Source organism: Prenolepis imparis, unplaced genomic scaffold, assembly GCF_030444845.1.
Source record: "Prenolepis imparis isolate NDT839.2.m4 unplaced genomic scaffold, iyPreImpa1.0 SCAF_7, whole genome shotgun sequence".
Taxonomy (NCBI): Eukaryota; Metazoa; Arthropoda; class Insecta; order Hymenoptera; family Formicidae; genus Prenolepis; species Prenolepis imparis.
In genome coordinates, this window is record NW_028141165.1 from 4,935,040 (window position 1) to 4,956,164 (window position 21,125).

The window sequence follows — 21,125 nt, forward strand, 5'->3', positions numbered from 1 at the left end:
AAGTATTACTTAAAAACCATTTATATCACAAAATATACAATTTATCGGAACAGTGTATCGGGAAGAAATTACAATAAATTACGCTCTTTATAAGTCGCATTCAATTTTTCATATTGTAACTATTACAAAGACAATATATTGATTTAACATAACATCGTTATAATAGAGATGCCATATAAACTCGATTGCTTATTCTTCGCGAACCTTTCTTCTAAAATAATTTGATTATAAATATTTGTGTTTTTTGAAAAACAGAACTCATTAAGAATTCGCTGATTCAGTCAAACTTATATATTTTATAGGCTTGTGCAGATAATGTGTGTCGTAAAGTAGTAAATATAGTCGTAAATATGATTATTTATTCATTTTCTTAAATAATGATTATTTATCTATTTTTTTGTAATGATCATTTATATATGTATGTCTTGTATTGCGTGTGCCGTTATAATGTATGTTTGCGTGTGTGTATATCTCGTTATTTATCTTTGTATACAAAACTTAATTATAACGACTAGTATCTTTATTGCGATGGCCTTTACATGCTCGTAATAATTTATAAGGATTATGTTTAATTTAATACTTGCAAAAGCGTTTTCTCCTGCTTTGTTATTATCATGTTTTTATATTTTATTAATAAATATATATAGAAAAAAAATATATAAATAAATTTACAGGCTTTAAAGATTATAAAAATGAAAAAAGTGATTCTATTAATAGCGGTATAATTAATCTTGTAATTTATGTCGGAGCCTTTGACTGATTTTGCCAGTTAATCGCTAAGTTTATTTGATAATTGTAATATAATCAGTCATATCAGCAACTTAAATTATTATACTGTTGACATGAAAGGAATCGTAAATAAGATGCTGAAATATTCATTAGATTTTTTTGTTTACATGAATAATACTAAGGTGCTCGAAGCGACAGTCTTCTTAGCATATCATTCCGTTTTTTGAAGCGATAGACTTCCTCTCCATGGAAACATGCGGTGTCCCTGGTAAAAAATTACTTTCTTTAATGACATTGCAAATATTTCTCAACTTACTTAACTAATTTCCTAAGTCCTAAGTAAAATAAATGAGATAATGAATATACATATGCACAGTGCGTTCACAAAGTTTTAGAACTATTACTAATTAAAAATAATAAATCTCAAAATAGTATCGTAAGAAATTACTGATTTGAGATATTCCCTCTCATTCGTCAGATTTGGCACCTGTTGATTATTTTTCTAAAGTGAAATCGCAATTGAAGGGACATAATTTTGTTTCTATTTCAACTATCCAGAAAAATGTGACGAGTGAATTACACAGCATTCTCAAAACAGATATACAAGAATTCCAAAAGGCATTTAGAAGCTGTAGGCCAATCGATAGGAAGCACTAGGAGGAGATTATGTTTATTGAAGACTAAACAGAAATTCCGTACTTTTTTGAAATTTATTATTTTTAATTAATTTAGTTCTAAAACTTGGTAAACGCACTGTGTATACATAAGTAATCTATTTTAATCAGTCTTTAAAAAAAAAATTACTGAATTAAATATTACATTTAAGAAATTGGATGCATGCAGGTCAAATAACAAGTGACTTAGCTTATGATCTTGTGAACAAAAACTTAAAAAAAAAAGAAGTAAGAATTAAATTTTAATAAATATTTTTATTATTATTTTTACCATTTGCGATGAACTGCGTTCGCTGTCGTCGTCACTACAATTGAAAGTTTGTGAAGGTTCTTCATTTCTCCGTAGAATTTTCATTGGTCTGTAAGTGTCATTCGTAAGTAATAAATAATCAGGTGTTAAGCAAACAATAATGGCAATTATGGTAATTAACCAGAACGAGGGCGACATTAATAATCTCTCAAAGACCCCAAACATGTCGCCATCGTATTTCCTAGAAAAACACGATTGTATATAACAATTTCTAGATAGAAATTATATTTTTATATTTCTTAAATATGATCTATAATTATTAATTATCATAACTTTTCCGATAACATGGATTTACTTACACATTTATAACCGAATAGCAAAATGCGCTTAGCAAAAATATTAATTCGGAAAGTATTACGCTTAGAACTAATGGGAATGTCCAATATGTGCTACGCAACAAGATCTGAAATATATTTGATCATTATCAATGATGCGTGATTATATTATTTATTATGACTTTAGGATCGTTGATTCGAAAGATAGTTCAATTAAAAAATTTCAACCGTTAAAATAAATGTTAAAAAAATAAAATTTTTTCTTATACATGACGTATGAAGCATATAAAACACTCTCTTAATCGTCCGTTTTTTAAATCTGAATTAAAATTATTAAGATTAACGATTTTAATCTACATATATAACGGCACTATTATTACATACCTGTAGATTCGCTAGCAAAGTAACTATGTGAAAAATGCATGTACTATAAGTCCAATGGTCAACTGGTGTATTATCGTACAAATATGTCGGATTGATGTATGAGATAGCATATATTATAAAATATGTTACCCCTGTATGCCATAATCCTAAAAAAAAATAATAGGAAGAAAATTAGTATCTATCGATGTCTTGCGCTATTTTCGTAAAAAAATAAAATGCCACGAGATATAAAATAATGTTTATAAATTAAGTTTCTATTGTATTTATTTAATCAAAATAATTTTTATATCAGCTAAAGAAAAGACAATTATTAAACTTTGTATATACAGACCTAAAAGCATCCATACTATGAACTGTTTTTTCGACATTAAGTAATTGTTTTTATTAAGTTTATACAAGTATGGATGTCGCATAAGTTTTTTCGCACTGTGATCCTGTTCCAATAATCCGTATAGCAATATTGGTAGCGACGTGAATATCAAGTTAAAACACATTAGAAATACACTGTCATAAAGTTCCTATAAAAATATACAGAATAATATATGTATATTATTATTTGGCCTTTTATATGGCATATTATTTTTAAATTATCAAAATTTATAACAAAATTATAACAAAAATAAAATGTAATAATTTTATTTATTAATCCACAAATCGTAAAGAAAGTCGTCGACATGTTTTAAAGAGATCTATTAAAAGTACCAAGTAAAAATACGTGTAATATGCGAAAGGGGGAAGATATAATTTATTCGCGTAACGTAAGAATACAAAACACCGAGGATTTGCATGCATTTTTTGATAGAACGAAAACAAGACATTATTATTATTATTATTATTATTCACCTGTGTGGAGAAACCGCTGTGAATGCCGAATAGCACCTGCGGCGTTATGAATACCACGTTTTTATAGAAGAAATATTGCATCAGGATGGTGATGCGCAGATAATACCAGTGGCCGTGCACCAACAATGCTTTCTTTAGATACATAAACTTTGTGAAGGCGAAGTCGGCGGATATTGATGCCTGGCGACCTTCTTTTCCTAATATTCCGATTCCCACATGAGCTTCCTGTATCATCGAGACGTCGTTTCCGCCATCGCCGATGGCCGCGGTGTGTGGCCGACTCCGTGCAGTTTTTATCAGATGCACAATCTGCGCAGGTGTATCGGTTACATTTTTTATATTTTTTATATATTTTTTTATGATATATTAAATATTTATATCGGGTAATCGAACCTCGCTCTTTTGCAACGGCGTCAATCTGCAGCAGACAACTGCTTCACAGGCCATTCCGACGGATTTCAATAATCCGGGACAATTTCGTAAAGTCGCTGCTATGCTCGTACCATCTATTATCAAACCGTACTGCTTATGTGGTTCCAATTTTATTTTGCGGCTATAAAAAGAAACAAAATTCTATGTATAGGATTAATATATTCTATTTTCTTAAATGAAATTAGTACATTATTGATAAGCAATAATGGTTTTAGTTTTAGTCATAAGTCATATATAACAAGTCATTAGTCATAACAATGACATCTCACTAAAAAGAATCAATAATAATAGCTGATTTTCAGTAAAATCTTATACTGCCATAATCAGAAAAATATATATAGATAAAGCAACAAAGTGTGAGTGTTTTCACTGAAATCAGTGAAATACTCATTGACCTTTGATGAAATTTTGTCACCGCTTTAATTAGCGACATTTTCACTACTTTCATTTTTATGAAAAATTATTTATGTATTAATTAAGTATAGATTTTTTGATAGACTAGACAACACAAACGCGCGCCATTCTTCGATTTTATTAAAAGAATGATAGTTTTATATCAATTTTTTTTTAATTTGATTAATATTTGTGATTATGTTATAAAAATTAAAATATTAATATTTTATTTAATTTTATTTGTTACAGGTAGCATTGCTGATAAGCTGCGCGCGAGTTTGGCTGCGAGATTCTCAGGTCTCGAACGGACGTTGATTCGCGCGATTAGTTTTCGCATATCGTTATTTCTCATTGCGCAATGTACGCGAAATACGCGTCGCGTCGGGAATGCCGTGTAAAGTTTCGCGTGTCGGGAGTGTCATGTAAAGTGTCGGGCGATCGTAATTATTCGTGTTTTCGCGAGTGCTACCATGGACCAAGAGAGGAGGAGGAGGCCCGGGAAGGCATCGGGCAACAGCGGGGCAACTGTAAGGTATGCAAAATAAATATATATTTCTTTTAAGAAATATATCATTTTTGTTACATTTGTTTAAGTATTCTATATATATATGTATTTTATTTGTTATTACAGGTAAGCTTTTGTAATAGGAAAGGAGGAGAAGGAGGCCCGGGGAGCCATCGGGCGACACTGAGATAAGTGTGAGGTAAGCAAAATAATTATATAATAACATTTCTTTTAAGAAACATAATTTTTGTTTAAGTATCTCTCTCTCTCTCTCTCTCTCTCTCTCTCTCTCTCTCTCTATATATATATATATATATATATATATATATATATTTCTTTTTTTATTTGTTACAGGAAACATTTGACTTGCGCGCGAGTTTGACTGCGAGATTCTTAAGTGTCGAACGGACGTTGATTCGTGCGATTTTAGTTTTCGTATCGTTTTTTTTCATTGCGCAATGTACGCGAAATACACGTGCGATTCACGTGTCGGGAGTGCCGTGTAAAGTGTCGGGCGATCGTAATTATTCGTGTTTTCGCGAATGTCGTGAGTGCTACCATGGACCAGAGAGGAGGAGGAGGCCCGGGGAGGCATCTGGCAACAGCGGGGCAACTGTGAGGTATGCAAAATACTTAAAAACTTTTTTTCTAAACTGCATTGAGATATTCCAGACTTTCAAAACACCCTGTACACACACACACCCCTTCCCCATACACACACATATATATACATCATTTGAATATTTTGTTTTCAGATCAATGTGTGCTGTGTACTACAACTCCGCATTTGCAGGTATCGGTGAGTGAGAAATTGTTTATTTCGATCGAGTTGAAAGTATTATAACATCTCTTTCTAAAAAAGGCATGTCTATTCTCGCAAGTATTGTTGCATCTTTTCCGCGATGCTTATTGACTATCTCGATTTGCATTGTGCGTTATATTCGTAGCATCGAGAGGCTTTCATCGCGAGAGTTAGTAGTTTGACAGTTTGTTTAAAATAAAATTAAATAAAATAATATGTTATAATACTTTAAATTCGATTAATATCAGCTATTATTAATCAGCTGATAACTGAATAATATGAATAGTTAAGTAAATAATACAATTGACGTGAAGAGAAAGTAAAATTTCAAACGTACAAGCTGCACACTTACTCGAAAGTAGTAAGAATTAGGAAACAGGATTGCCCTGAGGTCTCCTCCATTAGTCTTAAAACTCCGGTACCCTTTTTAAAATGGCCACAGAGAAAAGCAATGTTCTCTGCAGTTTCTGCTTTATCTCCCGTTAGTACCCATATCTAAACAATAAAGATTCGCAGATTTGAATAATACTTTTTTCGAAGTTAATTATTTTAATTAACTTTATATCTTCCAAAATATTTTTTTTTAATTTGAGAAACACATATATACATATTTAATGTATTTGTCTTTGTAAAATAAAAATTAAATATAATAAAATAAATAAAATATATATAAAATTATACTTTTGAGGATATACAACTTAGAAAAGAATATTATAATTTTAAAATTCAATGACTAGCTGACAAAACTAATAAGTGATTTAAAAGTTTTGAATAGTAATAGTTTGATGATTTGTATAAAAACGATTAATGATTTGTATAAAGACTAACTTTGATTCCCGCGACTCGTAAGCATTCTAAAGTTTCTTGCACATTATCCTGTAGACGATCTTCCACTGCGGTTACTCCGAGTAAGGTGAGTCCGTTCTCCATAAGATTATACGCACGTGTCATATGCATTTCTCTCTCTGTCCCGATTATTTGTCTGGCTTGTTCGATGTTTTGCGACAGCCTATCGTACTCAGATTTCTCCATCTTCTTGTACGCTATAACTAATGTTCGCAAACCTCTCTGAAAAAAATAGAGAAATTTTAATAAAGAGAAAGATAGATTTTATAATATGCATAGATATATGTACATATAGTATAAAATTTGTTTAATTTGAAAAAATAAAAACACACACACAACTATATGTATTATACTCTATAATATAATATTAAAGCTCCTAAAAAATGTTAAATATTTATTTGCAATCAGATGGATTAATTTCTAAATTGGATTGATTTCATATTGTGTATTATTCACAAATCAATTAATGTACTTATCAATTTGCAATTACTACTAAACAACATACCATGGAGAAATCGGAAACATGAAGGGAAGTTTCTCGAATCTTTCCCTCAACGATTAATGGAAGAACAGCCGAATCCGCACCCTTGCAATACAGCCAGATATCGTTTGCAGAATCTTTCACTATGATCGACATTCTCTTTCGTTCTGTATGTGTCAAGATACATAATATTATAACAATATTTATCCCTTTCTTCTTAACATTTTCTTAAAATTTAATTATAAATGCAAATAATTAAATTCTTTTTTATGATTAATTGTGTAGTTTATGAATAATGTTTGGTCTCAATGATAATTTGAGTGATAATTATTTTAATAATTATTTTATTATATGCGTGATATTTAAATGATATTTATAAATTATTGTAGTCAATTCTGATTTATTCTGATTTTGCAAATACGTACCAGAAGTGAATTCTAGTATCTCCAGTTTCTGAAAAACTAATACGTTTTTGTTGATCTGGATGTGTATTTCCTCATTAGTATCCTTCTGAAAAATAACACCGCATCTGGCACTTGCCTCCACCAGCGCCTTCTCGTCTGCCGATGCTGCCTGCCATATGTTACACGTGTTTGTACATATCTTTATATGAAGTTAATCGCATCCACACTGTTTACACTTCGTTGTAGATAAACATTAGCATTGGATAAACAGAAAAGTGCGGTAACACAAACTTGATATTTGTGTACGCGAGCTATTTTTACCTGATATTGAGGTAAATCTGGATGCATCATCAACGAACTGTTGACCCTCGTGATTTTTTTCAATCTGAAGCTTTCGCGGAATAAAGTGCGCTTGGCTACGATTTCGGGACGTTGGCTCGGCGGCGCGATTTGAACCACGTGACACAGTGATATACTTATCATGAAATGCCAGATATTCTCCTACACAATGGCGTAATTTCAATATTATATTAGTAATAATGAGAATTATAGTAATAATATTTAAATTAATATTTTATTATAAATATTTATTATAAATAATAATAACGCGAATATATTATTTTCTTTTTTTACGCGCGGATTTACCTCCCATGACGTTAGTTTGACAGCTTCCTCTTCGTTTCCGCTTGGTGGCAATAGATATAGATTTCCGTCGCAATCTTTTTCCATGTACACATTGCCATCGATCGAGCAACGTCTGAACACCATCAAATTTTCAGTGAGCGTGCCAGTTTTATCAGTAAACAAATATTCAACTTGGCCAAGCTCCTCGTTCAAGTCTGACGAGTTGGCGAGTGCAGGCTGATCCCTGTCCGCATCGTATATGTCCAAGTCCCAGCCGAAAAAAAAGGAACCGAAGAACTTTTGTAATTCTGAAAAAGTACAGACAAATCTTTATTGATGACATTGTTATGAAATTTTAATTTTAATGCATTTTATAAATATATGTTTTTGCGTATTTAGAATGTTTCAGAGAGAGAGAGAGAGAGAGAGAGAGAAAGAAAAAATAGAGATAGAAAGTCATTTGAGATTTTATACCGAGATTTAAATAATTTTGTTAACAAAGAAAGGCTTTTATGTTAAGATAAAAAGCTTAAGACACAAAACGAACTATGCAAATAGAAATGTCTCACCAACAGTGACATATAATGATATCGGTACGATGTAATTGAATAAGAGAAGAAAGCTCATAATATCCGTAATCAACGTGAAAAAATTGATTGCAGGCAATAGACCCAGATAACTGTCCCATTTTTCATATGATTCAACGTACAGCTTCAACATAGTACATGCTAATACTTCAATCAAAAGTATTACGACATATATAATAAGATATTTATTGATAGATCTGCAAATGATATAATATTTGAATAAGTATAAATTTCTATTAAATAAAATATAAATAAAATAATATTTCTTATAAATATAATTTAAGCTATTCTTGATACATAATGTGACATTTGTGATAGCAAAAATGCAAGCAGATTTAGCGAAAGCAAATAGTAATATCAGTTGTTTTATACATATAAGTAAAAAAAGCTCGAATAATTACTTCTCGGCGATTGAGAATTTATTGCTGACTATCTTTGAATTGAGTGACAATTTTGTGTCCTCTCCAGTATAAACTGCACAACCAACCACATATTCGGTGTCTTTTAGCCTCGATCCACGCAATAAGAGATTATCTATCGTCAGATGCCCGTTTAATATTTCACTGCCACTATTAATCTCAAGTTTGCCGTGGAAGGTATAAAGATTTGCCAGAGGATGTTGACATGTAATCGTCGCTTCCATAGCTACTATATGCGAAAGCGGCATCTTCGAGACCACTTTTGGAACTTGTAACGTCTAAAAGAATTATAATCTTTTAAATTAATAATCACAAATATGTTAATTAAAAAATTAAAAAGACTGTTGGTTGCATTATAAGTAATTGTTAGAGAAAAAATAAAAATATGTGCGGTCTACTCTTTAAATAGATCCAGGATTAGCTTGGATCACCTTTAGATTTGTTTCTCCGTCGAGATTGGATGTCGTGACATAACAACATCCCGGAGTCTCGCTATAAAGTAGAACGATATCACATGGCACGTCCTCGTCTCGAGAGACTTTTACAAAATCACCTACCACTATTTGTTCGCAATATATATCCTGTAAATATATGATATATTATTTACATACATAAAACATAACAGCACATATTAACATGAAAATTTCAATCGTTAGAAATATTTTCCATATTTTATCATTAACTCGAAAATCATAAAAATTTCAGGAAATTGCATTAAAACATTTAATAAAATAAATATTTAATATTTTTTCAATTGTATTAAAATATTAATGAAGCGCTTAAAATATGAAACATTTAACGTAAATGCAATTTAGCGTGTGCAACGAACCTGCGTACATTTGTTGCGGATAACATTAACAGATCTCCGATTATCTCGTTGATCCGTCTTGTAGCGTAAATAATCTTCATATCCCTGTTTACAGGCGGTCACGAGAATAACGAATGATAAAGGCAGTGCGTTGGTTACGGGCGAAATGGGTGACTCTATTGAAATCGTGATTAGTGTCGTTAGCAGGAAATAACAATTCGCTATTCGTCGGAACTGCTCGAAGAAATTCTTTGGAATGAAGTTCCATATTGTGTACTGTAGATTACAGAGATAATATATGATTAATATCGCTACACACACACACACAATATAATATTATCGCTACATATTTTTAGATATCTATGTAAACATTTTAGAAATAACGATAATCATTTTAAGATATCACAACGTTAAAATGCTATAATATTTTTTAAATAGAATCTGAATATATTTTTAAAAAATATTGAATATTTTAAAGTAAAATATAAAAAAGAGAAAGCACGCGAAAAATATACCTTATGCGATTTGACACGATTGCTGGTAAAATGTGTTTCTAATGGATCGTTTGTAGGATTAATATTCACGACTCTGTGATCGTTAAGTACTGATGATGTAGCACCCTATATATAAACACAAAAAAAAAAGAAATATTTATCACATAAATAAATTTTAAAAAATTCATACGCAATATAAACTACGCTTTGATTGCAATTTCTAATGATTGCAATATTACAGCGAGAGACGTGAACTTGATTTCAAGTCCTGTTCTCATCCGGAAACAAAGGTTAATCGCGAATTCTAATTACAACCGTGAATGCGGGTCTTAGAAGTCGAAAATTAATCGCGATCGAAAGTCACAATGACGTAAAGTAATACCGTGTATAAAAAAAATTATCTGTTTGTTTGATTTGCTCGCGAAATAAAATTTCCAAATTTGCTCATTTGCGCTCAACTCTGGCACTCGTCTGTGCTGCAGTTATAAATGAGGGGCAATGTATACGAAACTACAACCTTATCAAAGTATACAATTCGTTACGTCATGTTTATATCAGCAATTCGGACGTTATCGGCATTGGAAAAATCCTAAACACAAGAAATTTCCTAAATCCATTATGAAGCAATTTCACAAGAACTTAACAAGCCGCGAACGTGACAGTAACAATGGTGATAGGAAGGACAACGTGCTTAACATGAATAACAGCCAGTACTTGGATTACATGTACAAGGCATGGCTCGAGGACCAGAAATCCGTGAGCTCCTCATGGGATTTGTATTTCAAATTGATCCACACCAAAAGCTCGAAGGATTTTCGTGATAAATCCAACTCGATTCGCGTCAGTTCGTCCTCTAAGTTAACGTCATCGGACTTAGAAGGAGGACAATCGAATAGTGAGTCTGTTTTGAGTTCTATTTGAGAGCTATATGATGAGATTGTTTTCGAGTAGTTGCGGCCAGAATAAGTGATATTAAAATCAACAGATAAATATAATATTGATTTCGATTTTATCGTAATTTATATATAATGTGGAATAATAAATTATATTTTAAAGATTTCTTTTCATCTGTCTAAAAAAATGTTATTATAATATTAGGATCTTATGTTCATGTTATTGTTCAACGTGTAACTTTTACGTTTAATTTATAGTAACAGAGATTTGATAAAGAAAAAGATTAAAAATATTATACAATAATGTAATAATATTTTATTAATTTATATTTATTAATTTGTTAAAATTCAATATAATTGTAAATTATTTAAATTTGAATATATATTTCTTAATTATCTTAACAATAGTTAAATACATATATTTTGTAAATTGTTTCGATAAACTAACTAATCTGTCTAACTCATCAATCATATATACATGTACATACATACACAATCATACACAATTTTCTCGAATGCTTAATAGCACCATTGTTGCCGAAAAAATCCCAGGAAATTCAGGGGAAATCGGACAGTGATCAGATGCAGGGGGATCAATTTATAATCAGTGCACTTGATATAAATGCCACGATCCGCGCTTATCAAGTAAATCCCTTCTTGCTTAAAATTCGCAAACATGCGTTGTATATACAGGTTTTTTGTACAATATTATACAATATTAAGACTTGAGACTTATTTTATTCACTCAAGGCACGTGGTCATCTTATAGCCGACACAGATCCGTTGGGCATACAGAATCCGGAGTCGGCGAAGTTGCAGGGTACTGCAAATTTGCCACCGGAGATTGTGGTGCGACAGCATCTCAAAGGCATGACGGAAGCGGACATGAACAGAGAATTCCCTCTCGCCTCTCTAACTGTTATCGGTGGCGAGAAAAGGAGTTTACCATTGCGAGAGATACTGATGAGACTCAATAAAATCTATTGCGGTCATCTGGGTCTAGAATACACGTACATTCATGATCTCAGTACGGTACGCGCGTCAGATTAGAATTTCACTCTCCTGGGATATATTTCTGCGAAAGTATACATTTTATACTCGAACGCGCGATATCTCGCGACAGTATAAATATCTGTGTGATAACAGATTAGATTGAGAAATTATTATATATTATTGTGATATCTTATATGTATACGATAGTAAGTTTTTATATACATATATGCAGATGAAGTTGAAAATAAAATTTTAGCTCTGCAATTAATACGAACATATGAATCAAAAATATATATTAAAGTTGAGAAAGGAAGGAGAAACTTTAACTTTTTAAAAAAGAATTGTTCAGGTTGTATTACGAGAATGCGAAGATTTTAGTTATCATATTTAATCAAAGAATTTCTCATTTTTGTAATCAAATTAATAGAAATAATTTTATGATTAGAGATACATAGGCGATATTTGAGAGTTCTTAGGTCATAGGAAGAATATGTCGCATAGAGTTATGAAATATATTGAACATGCGTTTTATCAGTTAGATTGGTTGAGGGAAAAGTTTGAAATACCGGGCGCCTGGGAATTGCCCGCGGAACACCGGAAGTGGATCTGGATGAATATTATGAGAGCCGTGAGTTTCGAAAATTTTCTAGCGAAAAAATATGGAACAGAGAAGAGATTCGGATTAGAAGGTTGCGAATCGTTTATACCGGCCATGGCGGAATGTGTAGAAACATCGGCGCTAAATGGTGATAAACAAATTATCAAAATTGTCTTAATCGAATCTGAAGCTATTCTATATTCTTAAGCTTTTACGAATGATATATTTGCTAGGAGTGGAAACTATAGTAATTGGAATGGCACATCGCGGTCGTCTGAATACTTTGGTAAACATATGCTCGAAACCGATGAGTCAGGTGTTCACTCAGTTTAATCCGATTGCACTGGAGGGATTCGGTTCTGGTGATGTCAAATATCATCTCGGGACGTATTCGGAAAAATTATTGGAGAGGTGAAAGGAAACTATAGGAAACCATATTATGTAAAATTGATTTACAGTGTTAATATGTGGCTATGTCGTGCATCAGTTTTTAAATCTCTGTTTTTTTTTTTTTTTTCGTTTATTTTTTAAGTCTCGAAGTAAAATTAGCGACATTTGTTATATCGTTGTTTATTTATGTCGATTTGTAGAACTAAAAAAAAAGTACTTCTTGCTATAATGGCAAATTCCTCTCATTTGGAAGCGATCGATCCAGTTATAGTCGGTCGAGTGCGCGCCGAACAAGTCGAGAAAGTTGACGCTAAACGTATGTATCGATGCGAATGCATAATCAACTATATATATATAATCGACGATAGCATCTTTCATAAAATAAACTGGGTTTCCTTAGAGGGGAAGAGATCATTAGCTATTCTAGTTCATGGCGATGCCGCTTTTGCTGGTCAAGGTGTCGTTTACGAAACAATGCATCTCACTAATTTACCGGAATATACGACGGGTGGCGTCATGCATATCGTAATTAACAATCAAGTAGGGATCAATAACGACATTTTTTTTTAGAGATAATTTCACAAATATTAATCAGAAAATTCTAATCTTATTTTAACCAAATAATAAATCAAATTTTATTCTTTAATTATTCCTTTTTTAGTCGGGAAGAATAAAATACTAACAATAAGTTAAACTAAAGTATTAAATTAATATTGATAAAATAGATAATATTTAAATATATAATTAGAATATATACATAATAGAAATATGTGTAATATTTATATCAATATTTTGTATTATCTCTCTTTAATTTTGCATTAATTTTAAATTATTTAAATTTAGATGATCATTCTTAATTAATGTTAAATTCTAATTTTAAAAAATTATAAAATAATTAACAAAATATTAAATTTTAAATAATTATATATGTATGTAGAGATTAGCACACATTTTTAGATAATTTGTTTTTAAATATTTATAAATTTGATTTTAGATTGGTTTTACAACCGATCCAAGATACTCTCGATCTAGTGCGCACTGTACGGATGTAGCTCGCGTTGTTAATGCTCCTATTTTTCACATACATGCCGATGATCCCGATTTAGTGACTTACTGCACTAAGGTGGCCGGCGAATATCGGTAAATCGCGATATAAATAATTTTTAATTTTAATCTTTATCACATTGTCTATTAATGAAAGATCGCTTTCTTAGTCGAAACGTTACCGAAATTGGAGGAGAATTTAAATATTAAAATTCGAAAAATTTTTGACAAATAGAACTTAAAAAAAATGAGAGGACAGCGAAATCTTTATAGAGCCAAATTTTATTAAAGCATTTTTTTATTAAAGCATTTTTTTAATTACAGAATATAAAATTTATTATTATTATTAATTTATTACTATAAATATTTGTTTGAAGCTCAAGTGGCAACACGTTTTATATTATACATTGAAAAGGCTACAAAAGTAAATAATGAATTTTTTAGAAAATATTATCTGAGGAAAAATTATCTAAATTATTCGGCAAGTTATCTATATTACTGCGGCAAAATTGTTTGCAATAGAATAATTATTCTGAAAGAGAAAGAGTTGAATATTATTCAAAGAAATGGAAAAAAATTTATATTTTATATCAGGGCCATCTTTCATAACGATGTAGTATTGGACATTGTTGGATATCGAAGACAAGGGCACAATGAGATGGACGAGCCAATGATAACTCAACCCCTCATGTATAAATGCATAAAAGCTCATCCCAGTGTTCTTTCTATATATAGCAATAAGCTTCTTAAGGAAGGCGTGATAACGGAGGCTTTTGTAAAAGAAGTTCGAATTAACTTTGCAATTAGCTTATTTAATCCTTATCTCTGACCTTGTCTTTTATACACGTCAGTTTCCCTTGTGGATATAGGAAACGGAGAAGTATATAAGACATTGCGAGGAAGAGTTTAGAAAAGCGCAAACCATCAGCTCGATGCAGATGAGCGATTGGCACGATATACCCTGGACCGATTTCTTTTCGAATCAGAGTCCGAAACATATAATACCTCCGACCGGTATCGATTTAACAACCATCAAGACAATATGCAATGCTATATCCACTCCACCGAAAGATATCGAGGCGCATGTTCAAGTTAGTTGTAAAATATACAAATATCGTGGGTTTTGATGTTCAAAGAATACACTCTTATTCATACTTATTTAAATTATCTATCTAGAAATCGTCTATCATTAATTTTTGCAGAAATTTTTGAATTCATAGAATTTCAGCCTAGAATTTTATTCTTTTTAATTAATGTGATTGAATGAATCTAAATAACAATACACGTAAAAGTTTACACGCGCTTAGGTTCTCAGAGCGATGGACAGGCGAGCAAAACTCATGGAGTCTCGGAAAGTTGATTGGGCGATGGGAGAATGTCTGGCTTTTCTCAGTTTGTTGAAGGAAGGTCATCACGTTAGACTATCTGGGCAAGATGTCGAGCGTGGCACCTTCACCCAACGTATACACATTATTCACGATCAGAGCAGAGACAAGATTTATAAGAATATTCTGCACGACGTTTTTCCCGGGCAAGCTTTGTACACGGTTACGAATTCGTCGTTATCGGAATACGGTGTATGCGGTGAGTGAGGTTCAAGGAAAAATTGATTAACGTTAGTTATTGCGTCATTAAATGTGACGATAACAATATCTATATTCGCGATCCGCTCTCGTATTTCTTATTCACGTGTTATCGATAAAGTGTTTATCTGCCTTCTCATACATTAGATTAACATATAGATGATTAAATACAGGTAATTATTCAACGCGAAATATTAAATTGTTAAAGTTCAAAAGAGCTGCAAGCTTATAAGCTTGAGACAAGCGTAAAATACAGTTGCAATATTTATTAATAAAATAAATATTGTAGTATGAAGATATTAAAATTTAGGATTAATTCAAACTCCTCTCGGAGTTTAATTGAAACAGATAATTCATGATAGATTATGATAATTAATATTTAATGAATGATGAGAAAAGGTTTCGAGTTGGGATATTCTGCGTATAATCACAACACTCTTACACTCTGGGAAGCACAGTTCGGCGATTTCGCCAATACCTGTCAGGTAACTCATTATTATCACTGTACCTTTCTTTTTAATAAAAATTTTAAACGATTAATCTGCAATCTCAAATATATTTTAATTAGATTTTCGGTAAAATTTTCAAACTCTTCGCACAACTGAAAATTTATCTTCGATCGCGTTTAGTTCTCCGAAATCGCGATATTTCATCGAGAATAGGTATATCAATTGGTCATTGGACTAAATTGATCTTTAGGTCATACTAGACTGCCTGTTATGTTCCGGACAAGCCAAATGGGGCAGACAGGTGGGATTGGTGCTGCTGTTGCCGCACGGTATGGAGGCCCAAGGGCCAGAACATTCGTCCGCCAGATTGGAAAGATTTCTTCAGCTGTGCGACGACGAGTGTACTCACGTGCCCGGAACGGAGCCCGGTGCCTCCGCCGGCGAGACTGTCGAGCAGATCATGACCAGGCAGCTTTTCGAGATAAATTGGATCGTCTGCAATCCTTCGACACCCGCCAATCTGTTTCATCTTCTGCGCCGGCAGATACTGATGCCGTTTCGAAAACCGTTGGTTCGTTAAGTCTTCGTCTGTATAATATAGTGTTTTTTGTCACGAGTCTTTTTTAGATGGCAATATAAGCATCGCTATTTTTTAGAAAAAAAAAAAAAAAAAAAAAAAAAATGCTTTTAAGCGAAAGTTGCTAGGTTTGGAAAAATATATGATTGAATCGAAAAAAGATAAAAGGTAAGATTAAGACAGAGATTTAATAATATGCTCTTTCTTGACACTTGCATAAATTTTATTTAATAATTGATTAATATTTTTCAACAACTTTAAGTTTTCTTTTTATTTTTTTTTTACATTTTGTTACGCATGAGAAATCTGTCTTGTAAATGTAACTGAACAAATCGATTAATTGATATCAATCCATATTTTTGACGAGAACGAGCACCGTAATAAAACTAGCTGCTAAATATTTTCTGCAAGACTTTACAACTTTTGCTTCAAATATTTTTTTTTTGCTAATCTCAATACTTTTGTAGATATTGACTTATAACATTAATGCTGAACATTCAGCTAGCAGCACATGAAATTGTTTCGCGCAATTTGCGAGATGTCACATTGCGGAAAATCGATGAAACGTTTTTCAAAAACGTTTTCCGATTATACTGAATATTTAAAACTCTAAATGTCATTTTATCTATACCTTCCACTTTTGTCGACGTATATGAAGCGTGATAGCAGAAAACCTTTTAAAAGACCTTCTTAACGTCTTAAACGCGATTAATCTAGTCACGATTATATCATTTATGTCATTTACGTTTTTTTCGTGAGGTATAATGTCCTTCAATTTTTATCACACACAATTCTTGAGAATTCGATTATTTTATATTGAATTTATTTTATCGTAAAAAACGATCCTAGCTCACAGTTTACTCATACTTTTTGAAATACTCGCTCGTAAAATGATGCACGTGAGAATTTTTGTATTTCCAATTTCTATGATTATTATTTGTTATAATATTATAAAGCATTTTAAATTTTGGCAAACTCAAAAGTATGGCTTCCGTGCCATTTAGGTCCTTATGGCCCCCAAATCATTGCTACGTCATCCAATGGCAATATCGAGTTTCGAGGAGATGGGACCGGGTACAACTTTCAAGCACATTCTACCGGATCCTTCCGTGAAGCCCGGAAACGTGAAAAAAGTATTGCTCTGTACCGGGAAAGTGTATTATGATTTAATCGTCGAGCGTCAGGAGAGACAACTGGAGGATAAAATAGCGATTATTAGAATCGAGCAGCTCTGCCCCTTTCCATATCACCTTCTCGCGGCGGAAATGAAGACATTTCCGCGAGCCAAAGTGAGAAATTTTTGATATAATAACACGCAATTTTCGAATTGACTTCGAAACATCTGTTTTGTCTAATGGCGAAAGTGTGTGTGTGTGTGCACAGATCATGTGGCTGCAAGAGGAGCACAGAAATCAAGGTGCTTATTATTACGTGAGAGATAGGATAGCCTTGACATTGGGAATCTCATTAGAGGACGTGAAGTATGGCGGTCGTCTTGCTTCCGCTGCGCCGGCCACCGGAAGCAAGATTATTTATAAAAACGAGTACGACAGTATGATGACAATAGCGATGAGTCTCGATTAATTGCACAAAAACGTGGTAATAACTTTCTCATTTTGAAAAAAACAACAGTATTTATCGTGAAATTATATGAGAATAGATATTTACATATATTATATTACGTCGAGTGTACAATATGAGAAATTAGAGAGATAGAGTATAAATATCTCTTTTTTTTATAAATAGCTTTTCGATAAATAGTTTTCTAAATAGTCTATTATCGATTATTATTATCTATTTTTTTTAATACTAAAAATCACGTAAAATTAATTTTGATTACAGATTTTTTTAAAATTTACGCAATTGACTCACCAAATTCAACAGACAATATTCGGTACTTTCTTGCGTTGCACACGAAAGAATTTTTTTTTTACTCAAACAATTCCACATTACATTCTACGTTTTTATCGCGAAACGTTTCGTAAGCACGAGTTGCGTGAATGTTCGACATGGGACTAAACGTTGATTAAGTTGGAAGTGATAATGTTACCGTCCCCGGTAGAAAAAAATTTACACCTCGGACAAAGGCCACGGTCGTTAAACGCGACTTCAATAGTTTCCTCTGTAGCCTAACAACAATAGTATTGTTTTTGTTTTTTTTTGTTGCATTTTTGTAGCGTATTTTTTGCGTCGTACTAAGAAATTAAATTCAGCGAAAAATCTTATCGCGTTTTATGCGAATCCTGAAAATAACGTTTCGTTAGACTGAAGGAGCGGTTGATAAATATACTGATAATCCGTCTTTATCACATTGAACGGCTTAAATTTGTTCGGTATCTCCAATCTTTGCGGTCTTATTCATTGAAGAATAAACTTTGATTATACTGGAATTGTTACTGTTTATCATGTCTTAAATCGGAAGTTTGTACAACGCTATGTTATGTCACGCCACGACGTCATTTTTGAATAAAAATCTCATTTTGCTCTCGCGAATTTTATTAATAAATTATAATTTATATAGTCGAGCAAAAGATAAGAGATAGATATTTAGATATTACTTGTTAAATGATATGTTGAAAAAGTCTGATAACGAATAAATACTTCAGAGATAAGATAGTGCGAAATTAAATGTTTATCCAAAAATTTTAATAATTTTTCAAGAAACTCATGTATCTTATACGTCTTACCATATCGCTGTGTTGATGGTGCTCAAAGTGACTAACGCGATTTCAGCAACAAGAAAGGACTTCTTTACCTGCTTTGACTTTACACACTTTTGTCCGATAAGAAATATGCACTTTATCGTATGCACTAATCGCGTATTCTCACTATCACTAAATATATTTTTCAAATGTCACACAATGTACTTCTGTGTGTGGCCATTCATTAATATGCACTTCAGTCTAATTACTAATATTTTCTTGATCTTGTTGCAACAGTTTCCCACTGGATTAACGTCTAAGAAATTGTTCATGCAGGAAGTGCTGTAAACAAATTCGCGCATTTACTCACTTGAATATTCATAAATAAATATGCACAAAAGAGATACATTTTTATTGTATACATGTAAGTAAATAATAGTTTTATACAATGCATGTGTATATGCACAGTTAAAAAAGCAATATTAATAAGCAATGAAATTTGAAAATTACTTTAATTAGCAGCAGTAAAATAATATCTCAAAAGTGAATCGCGATATTATCTTTAAATGTATAAATGCAAATTTTTTAGTTTTTATATATATATTTATATATTATAACTTAACTAGCATTATAATTTCAAAAAATAAGCAAATTTCAAACAGTATATAATTAATTAATGAATCAATATGAGACAAAACTGAAACATTATAATATAAATATAGTTGTCGTTATCAGTTAATATGATAATATCTCGCTATTTTCTATAATCTATCGTCGCGCGAGATATATCGATACGTTCTCATCAGTGGGGATCATTAGTATATCTTTCACTTACCTTAAAAGTTTTTTTATTTCCCAATTAAGCGCGCTGCTGTTGGTCGACGGTATTTCCTCGTGAGCGAAACGAATTATTCGCTGTCTATCGTCCAAGGGAAACCGATACTGAAATACTCCGATCGTGACGACGGATAAGAAAATCTTATCAAGCATTTTGCGCACCTACTTCCATACCGTTCATTAGCGATTATGAGTACGAACTGTCGCCTATCGCGAACAGGACAGATAAAAGAGAGCCAATGTAAAAATAAAAAAAAACCCTGATCCCCATTTTCAAAAGAAACCTATTTTTCCAGTCGACGTTGGTCACTCGTATCGGTTTAATGAGGAACAGATTCGTCTTTAATTAAATTTCGAATATTTATTGAAATAGTAAAAGTATTCATGATAATACGAAACGGTGTTTATATAACAATACATAGTTTTGATATGATAAAAGGCCAACTAACGAGCAAAATTATATAAATCTTATACAAGTAAATTATTTATTCACTATTTTACATTATGTAGAAAAATAATAACAAACGTTTCGACTGTACGCAGTCTTCTTCAATGTTAATGTCTATTATATAATATTGTAGCGACAATCATCATTTTAACGATATATTAATGCGTTATATATAAATTTGGTTGCAAGAAGTGAAATAATGCTGATATTCTGTCTATCGTCGCTTTTTTCCTTTTTTTTCCTCTCTCCCATCTGTGAATTTTTGACGTTTTTTCCGCGGCTTTTTTTCTCAACGGAGAGGTGGAGAACTTCTTACCGTTCCATCGTTTGAAGGCGTGGAATTGTCATAGTTCTCGATAATATATAGCAACCAATGTGTGTCTTTTTGCTCGTTAGTTGGCCTTTTATCATATCAATATTATTATTAAAAATACACGAGCGCAACTAATTTTAGTTTTATTCTTATTTTATATTTTTTATCTAATTTATGTTTATATTTTTATTATATATACTTTAATACATAGTTTATACAGCAATACATACAAGGTTGAGATCGTTCTCCACTTTATAATTCTATTCTCTGTTGGATATTATATATCAGCATATCACATGATAGAGGAACGTTAATCTTGTCAAATTGTTGGGCTATCCTCCATTGAAT

At 31.9% G+C, this 21,125-nt stretch overlaps 3 protein-coding genes and 1 pseudogene across 8 annotated transcripts in view; 3 read left to right on the plus strand and 1 right to left on the minus strand.

Moving 5' to 3' along the window:
- Nucleotides 1-17: 17 nt before the first annotated feature.
- LOC145938028 (phospholipid-transporting ATPase IF) lies at nt 18-20,175 on the minus strand. Of its 6 annotated transcripts, XM_083041343.1 has the most exons (22): nt 20,015-20,175; nt 19,225-19,521; nt 18,410-18,780; nt 16,370-16,548; nt 10,032-10,136; nt 9,538-9,792; nt 9,140-9,289; nt 8,691-8,986; nt 8,272-8,486; nt 7,724-8,010; nt 7,400-7,579; nt 7,100-7,247; nt 6,699-6,841; nt 6,176-6,415; nt 5,700-5,842; nt 3,609-3,768; nt 3,216-3,524; nt 2,704-2,890; nt 2,373-2,518; nt 2,013-2,116; nt 1,675-1,894; nt 18-994 (listed from the first exon to the last, which is right to left on the minus strand). In XM_083041343.1, the coding sequence occupies exons 4-22, from the start codon at nt 16,487-16,489 to the stop codon at nt 941-943; spliced, it is 3,462 nt and encodes a 1,153-aa protein (XP_082897469.1). In that variant the 5' UTR covers nt 16,490-16,548; nt 18,410-18,780; nt 19,225-19,521; nt 20,015-20,175; the 3' UTR covers nt 18-940. The 6 variants fall into 6 exon arrangements, with proteins under 6 accessions (XP_082897469.1, XP_082897470.1, XP_082897472.1 ...); XM_083041344.1 differs by lacking the exon at nt 18,410-18,780; XM_083041346.1 differs by lacking the exon at nt 16,370-16,548.
- Nucleotides 4,317-21,125, plus strand: part of LOC145938032 (solute carrier family 25 member 32) — a 31,604-nt gene continuing 14,795 nt past the window's right edge. The window contains exons 1-4 of the mRNA XM_083041356.1: nt 4,317-4,572; nt 4,672-4,744; nt 4,900-5,165; nt 5,301-5,344. Coding sequence (XP_082897482.1) covers nt 5,305-5,344 — 40 coding nt within the window. The 5' untranslated portion in view covers nt 4,317-4,572; nt 4,672-4,744; nt 4,900-5,165; nt 5,301-5,304. The remainder of the gene's footprint in view (nt 4,573-4,671; nt 4,745-4,899; nt 5,166-5,300; nt 5,345-21,125) is intronic.
- LOC145938125 (uncharacterized) lies at nt 10,387-10,931 on the plus strand. The gene has a single exon (XM_083041527.1). The coding sequence runs from the start codon at nt 10,509-10,511 to the stop codon at nt 10,929-10,931; it is 423 nt and encodes a 140-aa protein (XP_082897653.1). The 5' UTR covers nt 10,387-10,508.
- LOC145938040 (2-oxoglutarate dehydrogenase complex component E1 pseudogene) lies at nt 15,053-15,576 on the plus strand (annotated as a pseudogene).